This window comes from Saccoglossus kowalevskii, chromosome 10 (assembly GCF_978046115.1).
Source record: "Saccoglossus kowalevskii chromosome 10, keSacKowa6.1, whole genome shotgun sequence".
Lineage (NCBI taxonomy): Eukaryota > Metazoa > Hemichordata > Enteropneusta > Harrimaniidae > Saccoglossus > Saccoglossus kowalevskii.
The window spans coordinates 28,580,345-28,603,166 of record NC_140650.1 but is presented as its reverse complement, the minus strand read 5'-3'; the positions used below and the strand labels follow the sequence as shown (position 1 = coordinate 28,603,166).

At 34.4% G+C, this 22,822-nt stretch overlaps 1 protein-coding gene across 1 annotated transcript; it reads left to right on the top strand.

Moving 5' to 3' along the window:
* The first annotated feature begins 13,170 nt into the window (after nucleotides 1–13,170).
* Nucleotides 13,171–21,290, top strand: LOC100374449 (neuronal acetylcholine receptor subunit alpha-10-like). Its single transcript, XM_078006484.2, has 7 exons — nucleotides 13,171–13,216; nucleotides 14,923–15,068; nucleotides 16,240–16,284; nucleotides 16,614–16,723; nucleotides 17,738–17,940; nucleotides 18,412–18,750; nucleotides 20,511–21,290. Exons 1-7 carry the CDS (start codon nucleotides 13,171–13,173, stop codon nucleotides 21,086–21,088), a joined length of 1,467 nt encoding a protein of 488 aa, XP_077862610.1. The 3' UTR covers nucleotides 21,089–21,290.
* The last annotated feature ends 1,532 nt before the right edge of the window (nucleotides 21,291–22,822 follow it).

The following is a 22,822-nucleotide window of genomic DNA, read 5'->3' as shown; positions in this document are numbered from 1 at the left end:
GAAATGCTTTAATAAACAAACTGCAGTGAATAAACCAACTTTACAACTGATATTTATTTCAAAACATAAAACCACCACTATTAACAAGAATTCGTCATTTCTATTATTGTAAACAACCACACTTGTTTTCATATGGAAATTGTAAACATCTACACTTGTATTCATATGGAAATTGTAAACATCTACACTTGTATTCATATGGAAATTGTAAACATCTACACTTGTATTCATATGGGAATTGTAAACAAAAACACTTGTATTTATACACATATTGTGTACATCCACACTTTATATAGAGTTTGTAAATGTGTATACTTGAATTCATATGGAGATTATAATCATCCATACGTGTATTCATATTGAGATTCTAAAGATGAGATTGCGACCATATGCATTTTTATTTATATGAAGATTGAAGACATCTACACTTGTATTATGAAGATTGTAAATACCCACACTTGTGTTATAAATATTGTAAATATCCACGCTTGTATTCATATGGAGATTGTAAAAATATACTCTTGCATTCATATGGAGACTGTAAATACCTACTCTTGTATTCATATGGAGAATGTAAATACCTACTATGGTATTCATATGGATATTGTAAACATCTACTCTTGTTATGGAGATTGTAAACATCTACTCATGCATTCATATGAGGAGTGTAAAAATATACTTTCATAATTATATGGAGATTGTAAACATCTACTTTTATGCTTATTTGGAGATTGTAAATACCTACTCTTGTATTCATATGGAGAATGTAAATACCTCATCCGGTATTCATATGGAGATTGTAAACATCTACTCTTGTGTTCATATGGAAATTGTAAACATCTACTCTTGTATTCATATGAAGATTGTAAAATATACTTTTGTAATTATATGGAGATTGTAAACACCTACTCTTGTATTCATATGAAGATTGTAAAATATACTTTTGTAATTATATGGAGATTGTAAACACCTACTCTTGTATTCATCTGGAGATTGTAAACACCTACTCTTGTATTCATATAGAGATTGTAAACACCTACTCTTGTATTCATAAGAAGATTGTAAAAATATATTTTTGTAATTATATGGAGATTATAAACATCTACTCTTGTATTCATATGAAGATTGTAAAATATACTTTTGTAATTATATGGAGATTGTAAACACCTACTCTTGTATTCATCTGGAGATTGTAAACACCTACTCTTGTATTCATATAGAGATTGTAAACACCTACTCTTGTATTCATATGAAGATTGTAAAATATACTTTTGTAATTAAATGGAGATTGTAAACACCTACTCTTGTATTCATATGGAGATTGTAAACACCTACTCTTGTATTCATATGAAGATTGTAAAATATACTTTTGTAATTATATGGAGATTGTAAACACTTACTCTTGTATTCATATGGAGATTGTATACATCTACTCTTGTTATGGAGATAGTAAACACCTACTCTTGTATTCTTATGAAGATTGTAAAAATATACTTTTATAACTATATGGAGATTGTAAACATCTACTCTTGTATTCATATGGAGATTGTATACATCTACTCTTGTTATGGAGATAGTAAACACCTACTCTTGTATTCATATGAAGATTGTAAAAATATACTCTTGTATTCATATGGAGATTGTAAACATCTACTTTTATACTTATATGGAGATTGTAAATACATACTCTTGTATTCATATGGAGAATATAAATACCTCATCCGGTATTCATATGGCGATTGTAAACATCTACTCTTGTGTTCATATGGAAATTGTAAACATCTACTCTTGTATTCATATGGAGATTGTAAATATCTACTCTTGTATTCATATGGAGATTGTAAACATCTACTCTTGTATTCATATGAAGATTGTAAAAATATACTCTTGTATTCATATGGAGATTGTAAAATCTACTTTTATACTTATTTGGAGATTGTAAATACATACTCTTGTATTCATATGAAGAATGTAAATACCTATTCCGGTATTCATATGGAGATTGTAAACATCTACTCTTGTGTTCATATGGAAATTGTAAACATCTACTCTTGTATTCATATGGAGATTGCAAATATCTACTCTTGTATTCATATGGAAATTGTAAACATCTACTCTATATTCATATGGAGATTGTAAATATCTACTCTTGTATTCATATGGAGATTGTAAATATCTACTCTTGTATTCATATGGAAATTGTAAACATCTACTCTTATATTCAAATGGAGATTGTAAACATCTACTCTTATATTCAAATGGAGATTGTAAACAACTACTATTGTATTCATATGGAAATTGTAAACATCTACTCTTATATTCATATGGAGATTGTAAACAACTAATTTTGTATTCATATGGAAATTGTAAACAGTTACACAAGTATTCATGCGTTGGTGCCTTGTGTTTTCATGTAGTCATGAATAATTCATACTACCAAGTCAACAATTCGAAATAAAATTCGAAACTCCATATGATTGATGGTCTAATATATATATATATATATATATATATATATATATATATATATATATATATATATATATATATATATATATATATATATATATATATATATATATATATATATATATATATCAAATACAAATTAATTATATATATTTATTAGAATGTCGTGTTAATCAAACATATTGTAACGTGACCTTTGTGAAGTCTTAGAATAATTCATTAATCAATGGCTGCTCTCTCTTATTTTTGCTACTTTCATTTGCATAATTTATACTGCTGTACAGCCTGTCTTTGAAAGTACGACAGCGTAACGTCGCTCAAAAATATCAATCGAAACAAGTAAAATTTCTTTTCAAGCATGTGAAACAACCAAAGATACATGTCATTAAAAAAAAATTACACACAGGTGCTATCAGTGACAGGTGAATTTGCTTTCAAACCTTTTGATTTAATGGTGGATATTTTTATCTGTTTAACCTATCCAACTGTTCATATGCTATTTTATTAAATTAAATTGACGGCTGAGATATTTAAAATCACTAGCCATACTTACCTATATTTATGTTGTTAATTTATCTATTACTTTAAAAGAATGTATGAGAATGAAACAAAAGTCACTTACCTAATGAATAGATGACAATGACCTCATCACCATGGTAACTAGGATAACAACCCAGAACACAAATCTATCTTGTTGAGTTACGTTTCTTAGTTGCATAGAAAATAAATTTGGCAAGGTTTCTTACAACAGTCACATTAGTGGTGTTCATTAAATAAATAAATTTGTCTATTGTTATGAAAAACAAAAAATCTTTGGAATATATTGTATGCAAAATGCAAATATTACATTATGCAAATGAGTGATGCAATGCTGAGACTGCCTTTTATGTTGCATGGAGTCTTCGATATCTAGCCATTTGATGGCGACAGTAAATTCATCGTAATACCCAACGAAGCGTGGAGCTCTGCAATCAATGCATCGATGTAAACGGTGTCATTGTTTTAATTAAACTTTATAACGTCTTTTAGTGGCGCTGCTAAATGAGATCACTAAAAAGGTCACGATGACGTCATTATGCCAGATATATACATTTGTATTTCACGACAACTATAACCTAACCTGTACCGCAATTAATCGCATATCTAACCTGAGTTTGACAGATGGATTTACGCTGACAAGTGCATCTTTAGGTATATAATTTAATCACGTAACAAAATGGATTAAATGCATAAGCATTTTGAGTTCGCTAATGTCTTTGTTTTGTTACTTTCTTCAAAGACGTATTTTTAATCTCGTTGTATCATGAAGGGGTTATATGTCACTTATTTCCGACAGGCAATTAAGTGAAAACAATCTCTTGTAAAGCTCCAATAAATTAGGTACGGCTACTGCGGGATCAACAATATACTTTCCAAAATTCGCTCGATTAATTTTTTTTTGTAATATGGAAATTCAACTAGGGCGACCTTTTCAATTTCTCATTGACTTATGTTTACTTAAACTATTGACTTTCCAAAATTGACTGCGGCACTTTACCCCTCTGCAATTGAAACATCCTGTTGTTAGGCATCACCGGGGGAGTCATTATCTTGAATTTCCTAATGGACTGAACAAATTTATAACGTCATTTGTTAAATTACATAATTCTTATCGTTCCACGGGTCTTTTTTATTTCCGCTGAAAATTGATAATATCTTAGAACAGAGTTGACCATAAAATGGGAATAACGTGATTACACCATTTCCAACATTGGCATAATGAAGGCAATACCTGAACGAATCTATTTTAAATAATCATACTACTGGCATTTTTCATAATAGTATCACAACTGTCACTCAATTTTGTATTGTCTTGAGCTCTGCAGTTAAAGTATGGATTCACACGTGGCCCGCAATTTGTCCATGTACAATTGTAAATCACCCCTAGGGCTTGCCGAGTGACAACTACTCAGAGTAACGGCTAAACCAGTGTCAATGGGAGTAATAAGACATAGCATCACGCTGGCAAATGGTAAACACGAGTTGCATTAGAACTATTTATAAATTCTATTTATTTCACTGTGACACGGTGTACATCGTCACATGTTAAAAAGAAACATTTCTGTTCTAGTCGCTCAGCAATTGATTTACTCTTACTTGAGTGTACATATTTCCGTTATACATCGACGCTTCAGTGAGTGGTACAAGTGGCACCTCAGTGCCCAGCATTTAATATACATTCCATGGGTTCAACCATTTCATAACAAGGGGTGTGACTGGAGCATTGTCTTTGGGGTGTCTTATCTGTACAGTTTTCCATTTCTTGAATGTGCCAACATTTATTGCTTGCAACACCTTGAATGCTTTTTTTTTCACGAAATATTTTATATTTTCCGATCACCTCCATGATTTCAAATGGTCTGCCCGTAATCAATCAACGGAGTTGAATTTTTGCAGCACATTTCCAGTCACACATGTTATTCGATGTAGCAACGAACTGCTCAGAATGAGCAAATAGGTTAATTTTTCATTCCATATACGTGATATTTCTGAAACGCTTCATTAAGTAGCTTGTTCCATTTTATTATAAAATAGATGACATTGCGGGTACCTCTATAAGTCATGATAAGAATGACAGCATCAGCCAGGTCTTCGATTTTTTTTCACAATGATATGTTTGAAAATAAGCGAAAGATTTCAAAAGGTATATTAGAATGGTGAGATGCGCCAATTGTATACATTGTGGATTTCACATTCCAATTAAAGAGTGTATTCACGTGTGTGTATTTCATGCTGCTTTGCCAATAACAAGAAATTGATAAACGTGACACCAGAATATTTTACATTTAAAAAAAAAAAAAAAAAAAAAAACAATCGATGGAATCAATATTCCAATGTGTGAAATATATCAATATTCCAATGTGTAGAAATGCGATGATGTGTATGCACATCTCATTACTTGTACGAGTCACACGCTTAATTAGTCTTTAAGTCAAATATATTTTTGGTGTTGAACTTTGTATTTATTGACACGCAGTTTAATGCACAACGAACCCCGGCTTGGGGAAGAGTAATTGCTTAATTGTGTAACGTATTTATTTATAATTAGTAAAATTGGGGCTATGCTTGAGTCAAATTCTTCTCCTATCACATGAGGGCATATTTTTCACATGCGGCCTTGTACTTTCAGCACTCTATATATCAATTCAAAAAGGAACGCCATTGAGAAAGCCACTTGGTTGTCATGGAAACCACATGTACTTTTTTCGTTCATGAATGAGTTATTGATTGTGTAGATTTGTTAAAATAAACAAACAATTACACTTGGCGACTAAATGGGTGTATGACGTGTGCTCAGAAACTAATAAAGTCAATTAAATGAACATTTACAATGACGAATAATAAAATACACTAATATATAGTTTTTTAATGGTATAATGGGATTTCTGACTTCCTGGTGAATAGCTTGATTTGTGTTCAATCTACGGAGGACACCAGTTTAGTAGTGGTTGGGCCAGATACATCGAGGAAAAAGGTGGCTCAAAGCACTGCCATGTCCTTAGTCCCCTACAAATGAAATATGGTTACTGTAGCAACAAGAACTACTTGTGAAATTACAAATTGCACATAAAATAATCATGAAAGACAACTTAAATACCGCCTGACACTGAAAATATATAAAATCACATGGATGTTTATTTGTAAATTGTAATACCCACATTGCTATAGACTAACTGAATATCTAAAGAACCAAAACGGAGGTAATCTGAAACTTAAGATAATCAGTACTCTTGTGTATTTTATTCTTTTATTTAATATGCCAAGAAGTTGTTTTCAAAAGTGGCATTGAACCCGCACTTTATGACAGAGCCGGCGTTAGGTGAAATTAAAAACTACAATCTAGGCCTATAAGAGTGAATAATTATAGGAGTAATAGAATGTAAATGATCAGAAAATTAGCCAGCTGTTTTCGAAAGTTATTTGTGTTATGTTTTGGTTTTGTGTATTACATTTTGTGGGTGGAAATATTTTGAACAGACGACATACGCACCATTTACATTGTTATATTTTTTTTATATTTAGTATTCATTATATACGCGAACAGTCCATGTCATCCAGAAAAAAACACCACAATGACACTTAACAATATTTTATTTCATTGAAATAACAAACATTTTCATTATTTCTTGTCGCCAGCCTATATCTTTGAATATGTGAACACAATAACATTTACACAATGCTCGCCTTTTTTTTTGCAGGCCTATGTCAAATTGCAATACACAACAAAGACATTTTTTCTAAGGTATTCACACAGTACTATAGCAGCGCATTTAAGGTAGCGAGACTATTATTTGTGTTGCAAATTACAATTTTCACATTTATTTATTAATTGATGAAATGCACCATAAACTTTCATATGATAAAGTCAATATAACATAGAATGTCACATATAAGTTGGTTAAAATATAGATTTTCTGAAGGGAAGCAAGGCAGCCTCAGTAGTGTTTTCCAAAATCAACAACACAGGTTTAATCTGTGTGCCTATAAGTTTCAAAGATAAACTCAAGACAAAGCAATGTTAGGATGTGTTATCAGTAGCTATCTGACACACAATGAGTGTTTCCAAACATTTGAGTGGTTTGTCTCCGCCCCTGTTTGTTTCACAGATTAGTCATTTGCATATGAATGTGTCAGACACAAGGCCACACAGCCACTGAAAAAAAATCATTGATTTTGGTGTTTTCATATGCCGAATTTATCCAATTATAGCTATCCCATTCCTTTATTTTTTTGGTTTTCAATAGCCTTACACATTTGGATGTCCCTACACATGGTAAAACAGACCTTGATGGGAAAACAAATTGATTGTGCCGATAAACAAGCTTGGAAATCTTTGCTGTTACTTCAAGGACGTTTTCTAGGAGTTTATGTTTTTCAAAATACAAGGCCTTTAAAAAAAATAACGTATACTTATTGTCGTCGGATTAACACCAAATTTTCACAGTTTTAAGGTGACAATGAGAGGAACTTGAATGTGTCCAGACAAACTATTAACTATCGATTATTTACCAACGAGTTGTGGTTTGAGTTGGGGGCAATGCGACTAAAACAGTAATTGAAATTCAGGACACTATTTTTTAAAACGCGTTGCTTGAATAAAACTAACCAGACACATTCAATTTACCAGACTATTGAACAACTAGGAAAAGTGAAAAAAATACTTCTTATCGCCAGCATAAATGCGTAATTATTTTTTACAGAAAAGGTAATTTTTCACCTTTGATTGAGTAACGCGTCGTAGATTGCAGATACGGGCATGCAAAATACACTTGTGAAAAGCTTGAAGTCTGGCGATTCTAAAAATATATACTTTCCCGGGTCTATTTGTAGTCATTTAGTCACAATTAGAAGATGAAAACAAGTATGCAAATAATAGTCCCGCTACCTTAAAGCCATTTTGTAGCAGTATATATTTCGATTTTGACTACAACACTTCTATAAACAAACTGATGTAATCTGTCTTGATTTCACAATGTATTCTCCCTAACGGCTAAACGTGCACCTAAATAGTCTACAACATGAAAAAAGCCCAGTTCTAAAACATAAATGGCAATATTTATAAACTACCAACAACAAACAGAGACTTAGTTGAAAATGGCGTCTGAAATCTCGTTGACAGCAGGAGATAGCGAGAGTCACACCCCTGATGTTTGCTCGTCTTTCTTGTCATCTCGTCAATGGTTTCACATACCATGGTTACAAATACCTGCGAAACAGTTACAGCAATAAATGGAGAGAGTGTCACACTGTTTGAGGAGCAAAGAGGGAATAATATTCCCCAACGTAGATTTGTAAACAAAAGTTGTATATGGAAAGGTACAAGTCTATGAACAATTAACAAAACAAACGCTACACTGCATGGACAAATCAGTAAGGGGAAGATATATAGACTCCATGGTATACAAGAATTGATGTCGTGTTCCGAAAAGATTGAGCATATTCTGCTCCACATGTGGGGATACAAGGTATTTGCAGCTGATGCATACTCGCCCACTACCATCCTGACATATCCTAATCATGAATCCTTCACATCGAGCAGAGCTTACAAGACAATATATCGCTTATACATGTACGTTGTGCTAGGGCCGCATACTGTATATGAACTGGACATTTTTATTTCAGTTTTTCTCCCAATTAATATCGTAGTTTTAATACTCATTTTTCAGAAATAATAAACATGTCTGTTCACAACCGATTTACACTCTGCTGTCTAGTATTGAGGAGTCTTATTCATAAAAGACCATAGCCACATATAATACTGGTGTCGTAAAACGCCTTTCATATGCCTCGACCTGTTTTCGATTGAAACATATTAGACTTTCTCAAATCTACTCTTAGTTTCTCATATATTCACACCCATGCAAATTGCCAACATCTGTATTGCGCCTATGAATATGAATATAACAGTACTTCCATCAGTCCATCGTAGTTGTGATAAAGCGTCACGCGTCGAACACGTGTACTGACGCCAAGCGAAATCGTTTCATTTCATCAAATATTGGAAAATTGCTGAACAAGAGACAATCAGAATGCGGGTGTGACGGGTTTAGTACAAAAAGTAGACAATCGATATATGATAATTAGCTATTGTAAACCTCTCATTAGTTTAAACAAATATCGGACAAAAAACAAACACATAACTAATTTTTATTCAAATATTTCATGTATGTAGGGTACGATACTCTCGTTTGATCTCCGCAAAGCCTTTTTCTTGTTTCTTTACATCCGTCCTCAGAAGATTGAGTCAGAAATGTAATCCGATTTTTCGTTTTTACATGACTTTTCTATTAGTCTATCTTTAATTATCAGTCTTCAACACGGGTGTGCTACTTTTATTCCCCGTATGTTGTGTTTAGTTTCCAGATTGTCTACCGCGATTGATTGAACAAAAACCAGTCTGAAGGGAAGAAAAAACACGTTCTTTGTGTATATATGGTGCGCATATTTGTTTAGAGCATCAATGTTCTATTTATACCACATGTTGTTACTTATACTTATACAACATTTGGTAATTCAATTTATACCACACTTTGGTAATTCTATTTATACCACACTTTAGTAATTCTATTTATACCACACTTTAGTAATTCTATTTATACCACACTTTGGTAATTCTATTTATACCACACTATAGTAATTATATTTATACCACACTTTAGTATTTATGTGTATACCACACTTTAGTAATTCTATTTATACCACACTTTAGTAATTCTATTTATACCACACTTTAGTAATTCTATTTATACCACACTTTAGTATTTATGTGTATACCACACTTTAGTAATTCTATTTATACCACACTTTAGTAATTATATTTATACCGCACTTTGGTAATTCTATTTATACCACACTTTAGTAATTCTATTTATACCACACTTTAGTAATTCTATTTATACCACACTTTAGTAATTCTATTTATACCACACTTTAGTATTTATGTTTATACCACACTTTGGTAATTATATTTATACCATACTTTAGTAATTCTATTTATACCACACTTTAGTAATTCTATTTATACCACACTTTAGTATTTATGTTTATACCACACTTTAGTATTTATGTTTATACCACACTTTAGTAATTCTATTTATACCACACTTTAGTAATTCTATTTATACCACACTTTAGTAATTATATTTATACCACACTTTAGTAATTATATTTATACCACACTTTGGTAATTATATTTATACCACACTTTAGTATTTATGTTTATACAACACTTTAGTAATTCTATTTATACCACACTTTAGTAATTCTATTTATACCACACTTTAGTAATTCTTTTTATACCACACTTTGGTAATTCTATTTATACCACACTTTAGTAATTCTATTTATACCACACTTTAGTAATTCTATTTATGCCACACTTTAGTAATTCTATTTATACCACACTTTAGTATTTATGTTTATACCACACTTTAGTATTTATGTTTATACCACACTTTAGTAATTCTATTTATACCACACTTTAGTAATTCTATTTATACCACACTTTAGTAATTCTATTTATGCCACACTTTAGTAATTCTATTTATACCACACTTTAGTATTTATGTTTATACCACACTTTAGTATTTATGTTTATACCACACTTTAGTAATTCTATTTATACCACACTTTAGTAATTCTACTTATACCACACTTTAGTATTTATGTTTATACCACACTTTGATAATTCTATTTATCCCATATATCATGGCAGTTTATGTAATTTTCTACATCTCTATACTATGCAATATAAATCCCGGCAATCTGATTGGTTTTTGCAAGTAGAATGACCATTTAACATCATGGCTGACTATGGCAAAATAAGCCAATATGACAAGATATTGATGGTTGAATTATTATTAAGAATTATATTAATTCAAATATTTCTTGTAGTTTCTGGTGTCGTGCTAAAATACATGTGTGATATAAAACCGCCTATATGTGAGACGTGGTTTCAAATTCTCCCAACCTCAACCACTCACATAAATTTGTTCTACTATCATCTAAGGGCGATTTGTCACGGATCGTGAAATTGCCACGGTTTGAATTGACTTCAAAATTAGTACAAAACACCCAAAAATCTTTTCAGCAAAAATTAATTCCAGCTAAGTTAAAGTATTTCACAGTATTCTGGTACAGAACAGTTATGGATTTTGGTTTATGTTACCTTTTATTAGTGAGCAAACGCGTATTACGGGAATATGAAAAATGGTTTATCATATATGTTGATTTCAACCGATTGAGAGACTTGTAAAATAACATTGATTTGTGATTGGTAGTTCCGAAATGAATCAGGGTGTCGTCCCACCTTTCCGCATTAAAGGTCATTCAGCCCTCCCTTCTCTAAAGCTTTGATATTGTTTCTATGAACACAGTTTAGTATGCGTCTACTGAAGGCAAGGTGACGAAACATAGCAGTCACATTCTACGTGTTCAGTAAACAGCCTTTTCAATACATAATGTACGAAGGGTATTCTTGCTCACCCATAACATACACAAACAGGTTAGCCCGAGCTGTAGATGGCTGTAACGCACAAACAAGATATAGTTTGATTACACTTCTACAGTTGGCGATACACTCAATCAACATAATGGAAAGGCAATAACATTGGGGAATAAAGTGTGTTGTCGTGTATCATCATTTACGTCAGTGTCTCCAGCTTCCTTAATGCTCACGTTTTCATCGGCTGTGCCTATATTTGAATACGCGAGTAACCATGGTTACATTGGCTATTTCTTTTACTTCTTCGCCTATGTTAAGTGATATATTGACTTTCCTATTGTGCCTTTAGAAATGTACATGTTCTGTTAATGTATTCGGTGATATCCATGTGTAAGCCATGTCTCTATCAGTAATGGTTATTGTTGTGCGAATGTTGTCTTGAGTAGAGTACGTTTATTGTGAGAAGGCGCAATGCATTTACACGATGATCTACTTGTTTTGCAGTGTGATCATCTAATCCATTCCAGTCAAAAGCAAACATTATACCGTAAACAATGAAACACCCAGTAATAATTAAATCTCCACTTCTCCATGGTAATCTAGGTTGAAATGTGGTACTCTTACAATGCTTCAATAAACAGACAATTTTCATGTCTGCACTATCCCCACCCGCCTGGCCATATAAACAAATGACCATTCCATTAGGTTCATCGACGCCAGTATCACGACAGGCGTAGTTATATTTGAACAAAATTATAAAAGGCAACGCCGAGTGCGCCAACCTACGGCACAGCCGCAAATTGCCTATTGCCATGGCAACTTGATCCAAATCTGTCCCAAATGATTACATATTGGTATTTGTCTAAAGGACAGAAACTTCTAAAACGCATGGCAGTCTGTCTACAATTTTGTGATTAATGGTGTGTGTAAACAATCAAATCAATTCTGTCTCTGTTTCGACCAGTTCAAAAATTTAAACCGATTCTAAATCCAAAATTTGATGAATTTACTATTCTCTCAAAAAAACAAAAAGTCCAAAAATGTTATGATTTGTTGAGTTCCCTGATAGACAGATGGACAGTCAGACAAACCAACGTCGTCGACAAAACTATGGCGGAGGTAACAATCTAGCAAACCAGCGGCCACATGGTGCCACAAAACACTTATTAATCAATTATTTCAAATTGGTAAGTGCATTGAGAAATGCTATTATGTGGACACTGAGAGTGAGCGATTTATTCAATCAAGTCAATGTCAACAATATGGTATGAGAATGTCATGGATACATGCATTATCGTTACGAATCTGTGAGACAACGTAGCAAAACTAAATAAAAAAAAAATTCAGTGCATTCGTAGCTTTCAAAATTGTGTTTTTCGAAAGGGAGAGGTCGTAGAATGACAAAATCTGCTGAAATCGACCATTGTGGCGCTCTTGTGACACTCACTGAGTTATCAGAGAACTGTGTTGTGATTCTATTCTTGTTTCTGAAAGCATTTTTTACTTTACAACACTATCTATTATAGCTTTCCAGACAGAAACATTTGTGTCTACATAGTTCTGCAATTCCTGGCTACGAAAACCCATTTTCCCCTCATTCCATATACAATCCATCAGCATTACGAGAAGTACTGCTACTTAATATTACCATTCCCACATTTAATAATTAAAACTCAATATGTATATGACCCTTTATCGTCTGGTGTTAATTATTAGTCATGACGTCATTCCAGTCACGTTACAGTAATTTACACGGTTTACATGGTAAGCTGTAATTTGTGTGAATCTGGGAATTTTTTTATATTGTGTGATATATACGGCATAATCATATTGTGTTACATTTTTAATTCTCCAGAATCCGGACTTATATCTGACACGTCAATTCAAATTGTGTGGTCTAATAACGTCGAGTCATCAATGCAAACTCCGCATAGTTTAAACTAGACATTGAGAAAAAGCAACCATTCAGAATGGAACGCTCTATCTATCTAAATATTTATAATGAAGGCAAATTCCACTGCCATTACCGCTCTCCCGCATGTATGAAATATGGTCTTATGCACTGATATAAGAAAAGCAAACACTGTTGCTTGTTTTCTCACGAGATTTGGGTATGTGCTGTTGGTATGTGTTATATAGTTACTTTGTTGTTTCTGTGAGATCACAGAGTACGCGTTCACATGTCCAAGTTGAAGCAACACACTGATGTGAAAAGTTCACCGGCAGTTGATGAATTAATAGTTTGATGTACAGATAAAAATATAGACCCTGGTCACCTATATATTCATCGCCACAATAATTGGTTACAACACTTATATTCTCATTAAAGTTTCATCTCGTGTAAAACTGGTGACCCGTATTCCATTTTGTTGTTACCGTAACTTGTATCGTATTGGACGTATTCCGACTCTTCCACTAAGTATGCACTAGTTCTAAATAAAGAAAGTTAAAAGTCAACGAGTATAATTCCGATTGCCAGTTTTAGCACTAATTGTGGTTGTCCGTCACTTTAAACTATGTTAATCACAAAGTAATTCACCAAATGTTTGTCTAGTCATAATCGTTGAATTTTCGAACTTCAGCTCAAACAATGAACTGTTATCGTCAAAATAAAGAACAGCTACCGTCAGATTACAAGACTGATTGCATGTATATCTTGTAACAAACACCAGCGACTTTCAGCCACGGTTCGATAAAAAAGTACAAACAATGCCGCAATGAGACGAACAAATCCTTTAAACACCGTGCTCTTCAGCATAGATTATGAGTCAGACACAAAGTGTAAATTTACGTACGTCGATTGTACTTCGATGTTAAATTAGTTTGACACCCTAAAAACCTGTCACGCGAAAGCTATGGTTTCATTGAATGTCACGCAATCGTATCCACTTTCACAAAACGAGACACACACCGGGTTATATACATTCAATACCACTTTATAAATCATATTATAACATTTCCATGAACATATGTCGAACTAGTATACCAGGTTACATGTGCGTGTTCTACACCAAGCTGTATTTATATTAGTGTATTGTTGCGTTTTTCGAGTTAACCTTTTAGTTAGTAACGGCACGTGTTAGGATAATCAAAAACTCACATATCGGGAAAGAATGCAGTGTTCATTGTTTAATGCTTCGCTGTTAATTAAATATAAACACCAGAGTTTTGAGAACAAGATGTCTGCATGACAAAAATGCAGTACATTTGTAATGACAAAAAGACTCTTGTCTGCATAAAGCGTTCATGTGTCGTATGTCACTTCACTTTCAATCGATTACCTTTCAATAATGGCCACTGCTCCAATTTATCATGGAACTTGCCATGCTATAATTATTACTGTGCTCCTTGAAATGTTTCTATACACATACTATATTCCTAGTTTAAAAATCAGGAAACTTTTGTCATTACTGTAACATATATCGTTAAGGTATACGGTAGTAACATTTATTTCACTCTTTGTTTGCTAGGTATACTTGGGGGATACCATCATCACCGTCTTCGTGAATATCTTTTCTTTAATCAAACGTACGACACCACAGTCAGACCAGTTTCTAATTGGAGCACAACAACGTATCTTGAATTACAGTTCTTTCTCTCCCAGGTATTGGATGTGGTGAGTTATTGCGTTCATTATGTTAAATTAAATCATATAATATAATTTCTAAGTAGTGTATTATTAACCAGAATGCAATCCTCGTTATGTTACAACATTCATGGAACTATGTAAATGTATTTAACAAGTGTCATCGTTTGAATACAAGTATATACATATACATTATATCAGTGTGTATTACGTATTTCTAACGAGAAAACTGTCATCGAACTATACCGTAGCATATATTGATTGCCTCAAGTTAATCCGAGTGATTTGATAATTAAAACAATTAACATACCCACTTACTAGCACTGGTCGTCCAGGTTATCTGTAGTCCCGCATAGGTGAACTCATGTACCTTTCAATGAGTGTATATTGCGTCCCATGGAGGCAGCAGTATAATCTATTCTTTGACCTTCCTAAAACATCATGGTTCATATAATACAATAACAAGTAGAATTAACACAAAGCAATAAAAGTAACAGAATTATAACAGCGGATACATGGACAGAAATAGATAGCAAATAAATGAATGAATTACTATCACAATACAAAGTGTAATCTTCTAGAGAAACACGTAAATTCAAGAAGGAATGCTAGAGTGAGCACATGTTGTATATATTGTTTAACCAGGCGTGATCATTGCCGTACTATGTTCTCGGTATGCGTCTAAATACTGGTCATGGTTGATCACGTCGTTCATGATGTAATAGTTGGGAATGAGATAAGCTGTCAAAGCTCGGCACATATACTATAAGCACTCATGATAAAGCAAAACACCTGTATACCCTATATGTGGCGGCAGTCTGTAACTGTAACAGTATGGGCACTTGGTTGTGTTAAAATTGAAATAATTATTTAGTGGTACAATATAGGAACAAGGCGGTCCGCAAAAGATGCCGTATTCTGACAGAAATCACGAGATTCCAATACATGTCGTCCAGGCAACTCAAATTGCGAGCACACTGATAAAATCGCACATTATACATGTAAATCATATTTCATAAAATTCATCAGCTTCAATTATTTCATTATCACGTGATGTCATTGAGTTACTAGGTATACAAAAATCCCTGCTAATAATAAACATTTACCGACACTATGCAATACATTATGCCCCTTGGTCAGTGTACTATACACGCTGTTTATTATATCATATGATAATCTACATATGTGTTTTTATTTACAGGACGAACGACTTCAAACACTGAAAATGAATGTGTGGCTGACAATAGTAAGTGAATTCCGTCTTATTCGCACTGTACTCGAGCAAGTTCGACATTCCTGTAAAAGTACAAAGGTACACATAACGATAAAACCGGACGTCCGTTCATTAAACATTAATCCGCGTGATAGCTTTTTACAACATAACCAATTAAGCAACTTAAGTAACTGGTGTCGGATCCCAATAAAATTTACGCAGTTTCGAATTATAAAATAGAGAGACGACTGTAAATAGCAGACTTAACTGCATATTGGTGTTCTTAGTGATGTACGATAAATATCTCGCGAAAACTAATAACTAATACGACATGTTTTACTGATCATCATTATTTTTGATAGAGGTGGCAAGACGAATTCCTGCATTGGGACCCGGACGATTATGGTGGAATTGTGAACTTCAAGACTTATAGTGACAATGTTTGGTTACCTGATTTATGGCTTTATGAAAAGTAAGTATTATAGCAGTACCATATTCTATACTAAATATAACGTTATTTTTGCAGTATAATTAATGTTATCTAAATGCACACAATGAACAAGAAAATCAATCGCATTCGCCAAATAATGTATGTAGAGACGAAACCAATGACAACAAATCTAAACGTTAATTTTTGTTTATCGATGAAGTATAGTGTATTTTATGGTTGACTGTACCTGCCTTTGGCGTGCAAACCGACCATCTACTGACAGTCTCTTATTAGATTGACTATTTGGTGGGATTCGGTCATACATTACTGCATTGTACTACATGTTATGTGTGTGCTTGTGTGTCGTGGCCATATTCGCTTTATGTCAGGGAATACATTCTTAGGACCAAGTTGACCCGGGATTTTTGTTTTTCACTTCCAATAAATGACAGCGCCATTGTTTATGTGTACGCTCGTTATTTAATGGGTTGGAAGTCTTTGTTTGTTATTGCCAATGCTTTTCACGGAGTTAATTATTTTAGACTGCTGTCTGTTGACCCTGTTTTTTTCTGCACTCAATCATGAACACAAAGGCTATCGAGCTCAGTTTAATTTGTAGAGAGTTCATAGAGCATATGCCTGTTATTTGTGCGAATATAATATGCAGAGTGCGACGAATACTGTCTGAGTGCCTTGGGAGACGCCGATGGCATTTGAGAAAAAAAGCACATGCTCGTTGAAAAGTCATATGTGTCTGTCACTTACTGACACATACACGTGACAACACATTTGTTTACGTCGATGCTGATTGAATTAGGCTTAGGCTAAAACTGTGAACGAAAGAGTAACCACAATTTCTCACATGACTGCATTTCATTAATATTCTTTCATGCGCTTTTCAAAATCAAAATGATATCAACACACTCCTAATATGTACCATATGTGGCTTGACGAAATCCCTAGCGCCAACCCTGCAAGCAAACATCTATTGAAGTGACTCGAATTACCACCAAAATCTGAACTAATATGACAATGTTTACAATGTCTTTCAAATAGTGCCGACATCAAATACGAAGACTACACTTTAAACACACAGTGTGTGGTGAACTATGACGGTGAAGTAATGTGGGCTGCCCCAGTTATTATAAAGTCACACTGTAAAATGAATGTGAAGAACTTTCCATTCGACAAACAAACATGTAACATAACGTTTGGTCCATGGATTCACAACTCGTCGGAAATATATGTCAATGGAACAGGTTAGTTGAACAATGTACACACTCTTTACAATCTCCTGGTCGACGGAACAGGTAGGTTGAAAAGTACTGGTGTAAAACCATTCGCTAATTTCCAATGTAAGTAATAGTATATACACCTCATCCAGTCAATTAAGCAGAAGATAAAACGTATGTTTCAAGTTTCACGTATTGATCAACATCTTCGTCCAGTACACAGCCGCTAAATAAAAAAATAGTTAAATATCTATCCACGCACCTAGGTCATTTAAAAATTACCATACAGTAAATGCCTTCGCATTAAAGTACGATTCTGTCGTTTGGTGGCGCTCATGCTGCTTGAGAAACATTTCACAGTGTAATGAACAGTGCCATGTCAATGAACTTTGTATGCATAGTAAATTGCACAAATTATGTGCGGTCTGACCATGTCCATGTCGTGTATTATACTTTAGTCTTTGGCCCACAATAAATATGATATGTTGTATTTTACAGGGGCTAAAGACTACTTTGAAGGTGATACTGAATGGGAATTAACTGGTTTTAATTATGTAAATGATATCATGGAAGTCAATTATTACCCGGACTACCCTTTGGAACGATTCTCATATGTTAAGTTTACTGTCTTCTTGCAACGACTGCCCATGTACTACGTGTTTTATTTAGTCATGCCGTGTTCGCTTATCTCAGCCACAACGCTCTTGAGTTTCTTTCTTCCGGTTGAGTCTGGAGAGAAGGTGGGACTCGGAATTACCGTACTCCTGTCGCTGACTGTGTTTCTTCTACTTCTCGCGGAAACTCTACCGCCGATGCAAAACAGTGTACCTATTTTGGGTAAGTTGAGTTGACATGTGATTGCATGAGAGTTTACGTATATATATTTTCTATTTATGTTCGGACAGAATAAGCGACTGACAGTTGTCCTCAACGTTTTCGGCTACGTGATGCTGACTTAACGAATCTGATTTATATATTTAACAACAACTAGAACAAAATCTGATAAAGTATTTTTCTGGAATCAAATGTAAGATTAGCACCACGATGTGTGAAGATGAGCGAATTTTTCGGTTTTTGTTGTAGAATATTGTGTTGTGTTATATTTTCATTACAATACAAATTAATTTGTGCCCACCTTTCGCATTATAATTTGATGTATAACAATCTTTCCGGAATCAGAGAAATTGGCACACCATGACATGTCAACAATCGACACGGGATTGCCGTTCTGTCTGATTAAAGCGCGGTAGTCGCCGCGCTGCGCTAGTGCGAGATATATGGGTCTCATATAAACAAAGACTTTGACTGTTGCGCAGACCAACGAGTACGAACTGACACGTTTCCAAGCTTTAATTAGGCAATTTTCATGTGATTGGAAGGTATCGAAGGAGGCACCGGCGGTAATCAGTACAAGTCGCGCCCAGGTCAAACCTCATACTTGTGATTTCCATTTGAAGAGCGCATTGGATTGTGGGAAAATCAATGTTTATCAACACAAATGTCGAACATGCGCAGCGCGACGACTACCGCGCTTTAAGGTAGACTGAATGGATGACTCAGAAATGAACCTGTACAAATGAACATTTGATGTTTCGTGGTTATGTATTTTTATAACTTTGTACTGCTCTTTGTCAGGTGATCATAGTTCAGATCTTGTATTCCCGTTATACTACTTTTTTGCTTTGTCCCTCATTGTTCTAACCATGCCCTTTTTCCAGTAGCAGACAATACTAGTTTATCTCTGCAAACCTCTTCGTACCCGTCGTTTGATGCTTAGTAAATACACCTTAGTGTTTGTCTTGGTCTCGACCGTGTATGGTGCTTCTGCCGTTCATGGGTTAATTTATCACCCATTGTATTCTGGTTTAAGACTGTGTCACACGCAACGTAATATTACCGTAATTGGTATAGTACAGGTGTGATGGTTCAAATACCAAAATGGCAACAGTAACAGAATGACTTCCCTGGCGGCGATGATAAAATACGAACACGGAGCCAACATATGAGGTTTCAACTGGTACTGGTATTATTATACTCTGCAAACATCAAGTACAATAACGCGGTAAAACTCCAAACCTCCAATAACTAGATACTTAAACTCCAATACAATTCAACGAGATCTCCGATCTGATCTCAGTGCTTAACAACTCCCCTATATATACCCACACTGTCTATAAATAGACCATTACATCAGCATACATAATGAGTCTGGAATTTACTATAAATTTCTAGAATGTTCCATTACCTTCTATTGCCTCCTACAGTGTTCTATTACCTATTCAACCAGTCTCTAAACATTTTTTAGAATATTACACCCAGACACAGTACGGTTCTAGAACATTCTCAGTGACACGGAAGTAGTAAATAAGTCGTATGCGACAGACTGTACATCTTGACTTAATTGATTATAACAAGGTATTTAATTATTCATGTTCAAATTGATCAATAAATGTATTCTATATGCGCGAGCCGTATTGATGTGAGACTGGATATGTAGCCAAAACAAATGTCGTCGTGGTCCGTCGGTAATTATACGATGTGCAATGTAATGTTAAATGTAAAACGAATGATAATGTATTTTGTTATTTACTTGTTAGGTCAATATTATGCTGGAGTGATGGTGCTAGTTTCAGTATCTATAGCCATGTCTGTTGCTGTTCTAAATCTTCACTTTCGTGGACCAGAAAGTAAACCGGTCCCAAACTGGGTGCGGAAACTGCTACTCGGGAGAGTCGCTCGTTTCGTTTTGATTCGTGATGTTGCTGCGACAAAATCTGTGAGAGCGAAGCGGAAACCTAGTTATATCAGGCACAGCAAGAAACTTGAACTTTTGCCGATGATGGATTTACAGTCCCCGGTCGGCACCGAAGACATGGACAAACCAAACGGCGTGCAAGGAAGACGACTTGCCCAACATAATTCACGAAAGAAGGCCTCGAGCCAGAAAGTGCTTCGCGTCAGTAAAATAGGCGACGAACAAGTGTACTATCTTCGAGAACTATTACACGAATTCCGTAGTGTGAGGGAGCTGTTTGAAGGTAGAAGCAAAGAAGGAAAAACAAGTTGCGAATGGAAGCAGGTTGCTATGGTGATGGATAGATTATTTATGATGTTATACGTCATAGGAACTTTTATGACGATGCTGGTTATTTTCTTACAGATTGAGATTAATTAATCTACAAGGTGATGCGACTATGTGTCTTTGTATAAATCAGGAAACTTCCGCCAGGCCAGGTCGTCGTGGATACTAATGGGAACGTTGCTGAGAATGATAAGGAAACGTCGGCGCGAGTGACAGCATTCGTGACCTGCATTTACATGGAATTTACATAAAACTGTCAGACTTGGATGGATTTATATAACAGTGGCGACGTTACTCGTGTGTGCATAGTAAATTTGACAAGTGGGCTTCAGGGGACGCCCCATAAGAAGCTCGGCAATGCATTTTACAAAATAATAGTTCGTGGCTTTAACTGTCATAGTATGTTTGACATATGTGCGTATTTTGGCACTGATGGGAATTGCATCATGGTGCAGACAAGTATCGTAGCGGTAACGCACAAAGGTGAATGGATTTCGAGAGGACGAGAAGGAAAACGAGAAATTCTGTTCGACAAAAATATTACCATAGTCACCGATCAACAAAATATGCTCTCTATTGCGAGACTTTTTCCAGCAGTTCTGTCACCTCAGTGTGTTATAGTGAGAAATCTCGGCGACGACGACTCTCAACAAAAGCAATATTTAAAGAAACATTGTTTCTCGTTCCGATGTTTGATGGCAATCAGACTTATTTAATGGAGTCTTATGTATCTATTGGCGTATCAATGTACGTTCATTTTATTGCAGATAGACTATATATTTTTTCATATTGAATATTTTAGCAATAGTTTATACTCAGTGAGCATATAGCTTGAGAATCAATAGGGTGATGTCTACAATGAAGGATGTTCAGTTGGTTAGTGAAAAATGCGTCACCACAAGGTGACTCACCAAGTCGAAGCTTCGATAAGATCAACTGATTGAGACAATAATCTGAATAATCTCTTCATTCTAGCTTCTGTTTTTGTAACAGTGATTATGATAGGATGCCTATTACTGCCGCCATTCACTGATTGGATATCGTTTCTGAGCAGCCATTCTCACAGCGGCATTTCTTATTATATGCAGCAATTTTTATAATAGATTTAATAAAACGCCTTCTTGTTTACGAGCGGTCTTCATCATAGTGGTTTCGATAATGTCGCATGTCATAAATTGCCTATAATTATCGACCGTAGTCAAATCACACGACAATTAAATTTTATTTAAGGCTTGTAGACCAACTATCTTGTGATATATACCGGATTCATAACATAATATCAAAGCAGACTATGCAATATTATATTTTAAACATGTTGTATAATGCAACATCGACATTTATAACCTCATTGACCCAAACCTGGCCATGCTAGATATAGATAATGTGGTATTCGTGTCACTGCCGGATAGTAAGTCAACTAAAACATGTGCACAATAGCTGATATGTACTTCAGCTTGTAAAATATTTTTACATGATCGATGACGATTGTTTATGTAAACCCGTTTCGCTAATAATCGATATATCAGGCCGTGTGCGAAAATGAACTGATGTAACGAGTACGTGTTGTATTTAGCAATGCTGACATGTTTTTGTGAAAATTACATCAAGGTACAGAAACATGTTATGAGTATATAAATGAGTCACAAGAGATATACTTGGTTGTTGTGAAATTTACTGACCGTGAAATGTTGATCTTGTCTTTTGAGGGTTGGATAAGAACGTAAGACACATTCACATAACAATGAAACTTTACCACTCCATAAGCTATTTAATTTAAAACTTCCCAAACCCACCAAAAGTATTAGAATAGTTTGCATAATCATTCAT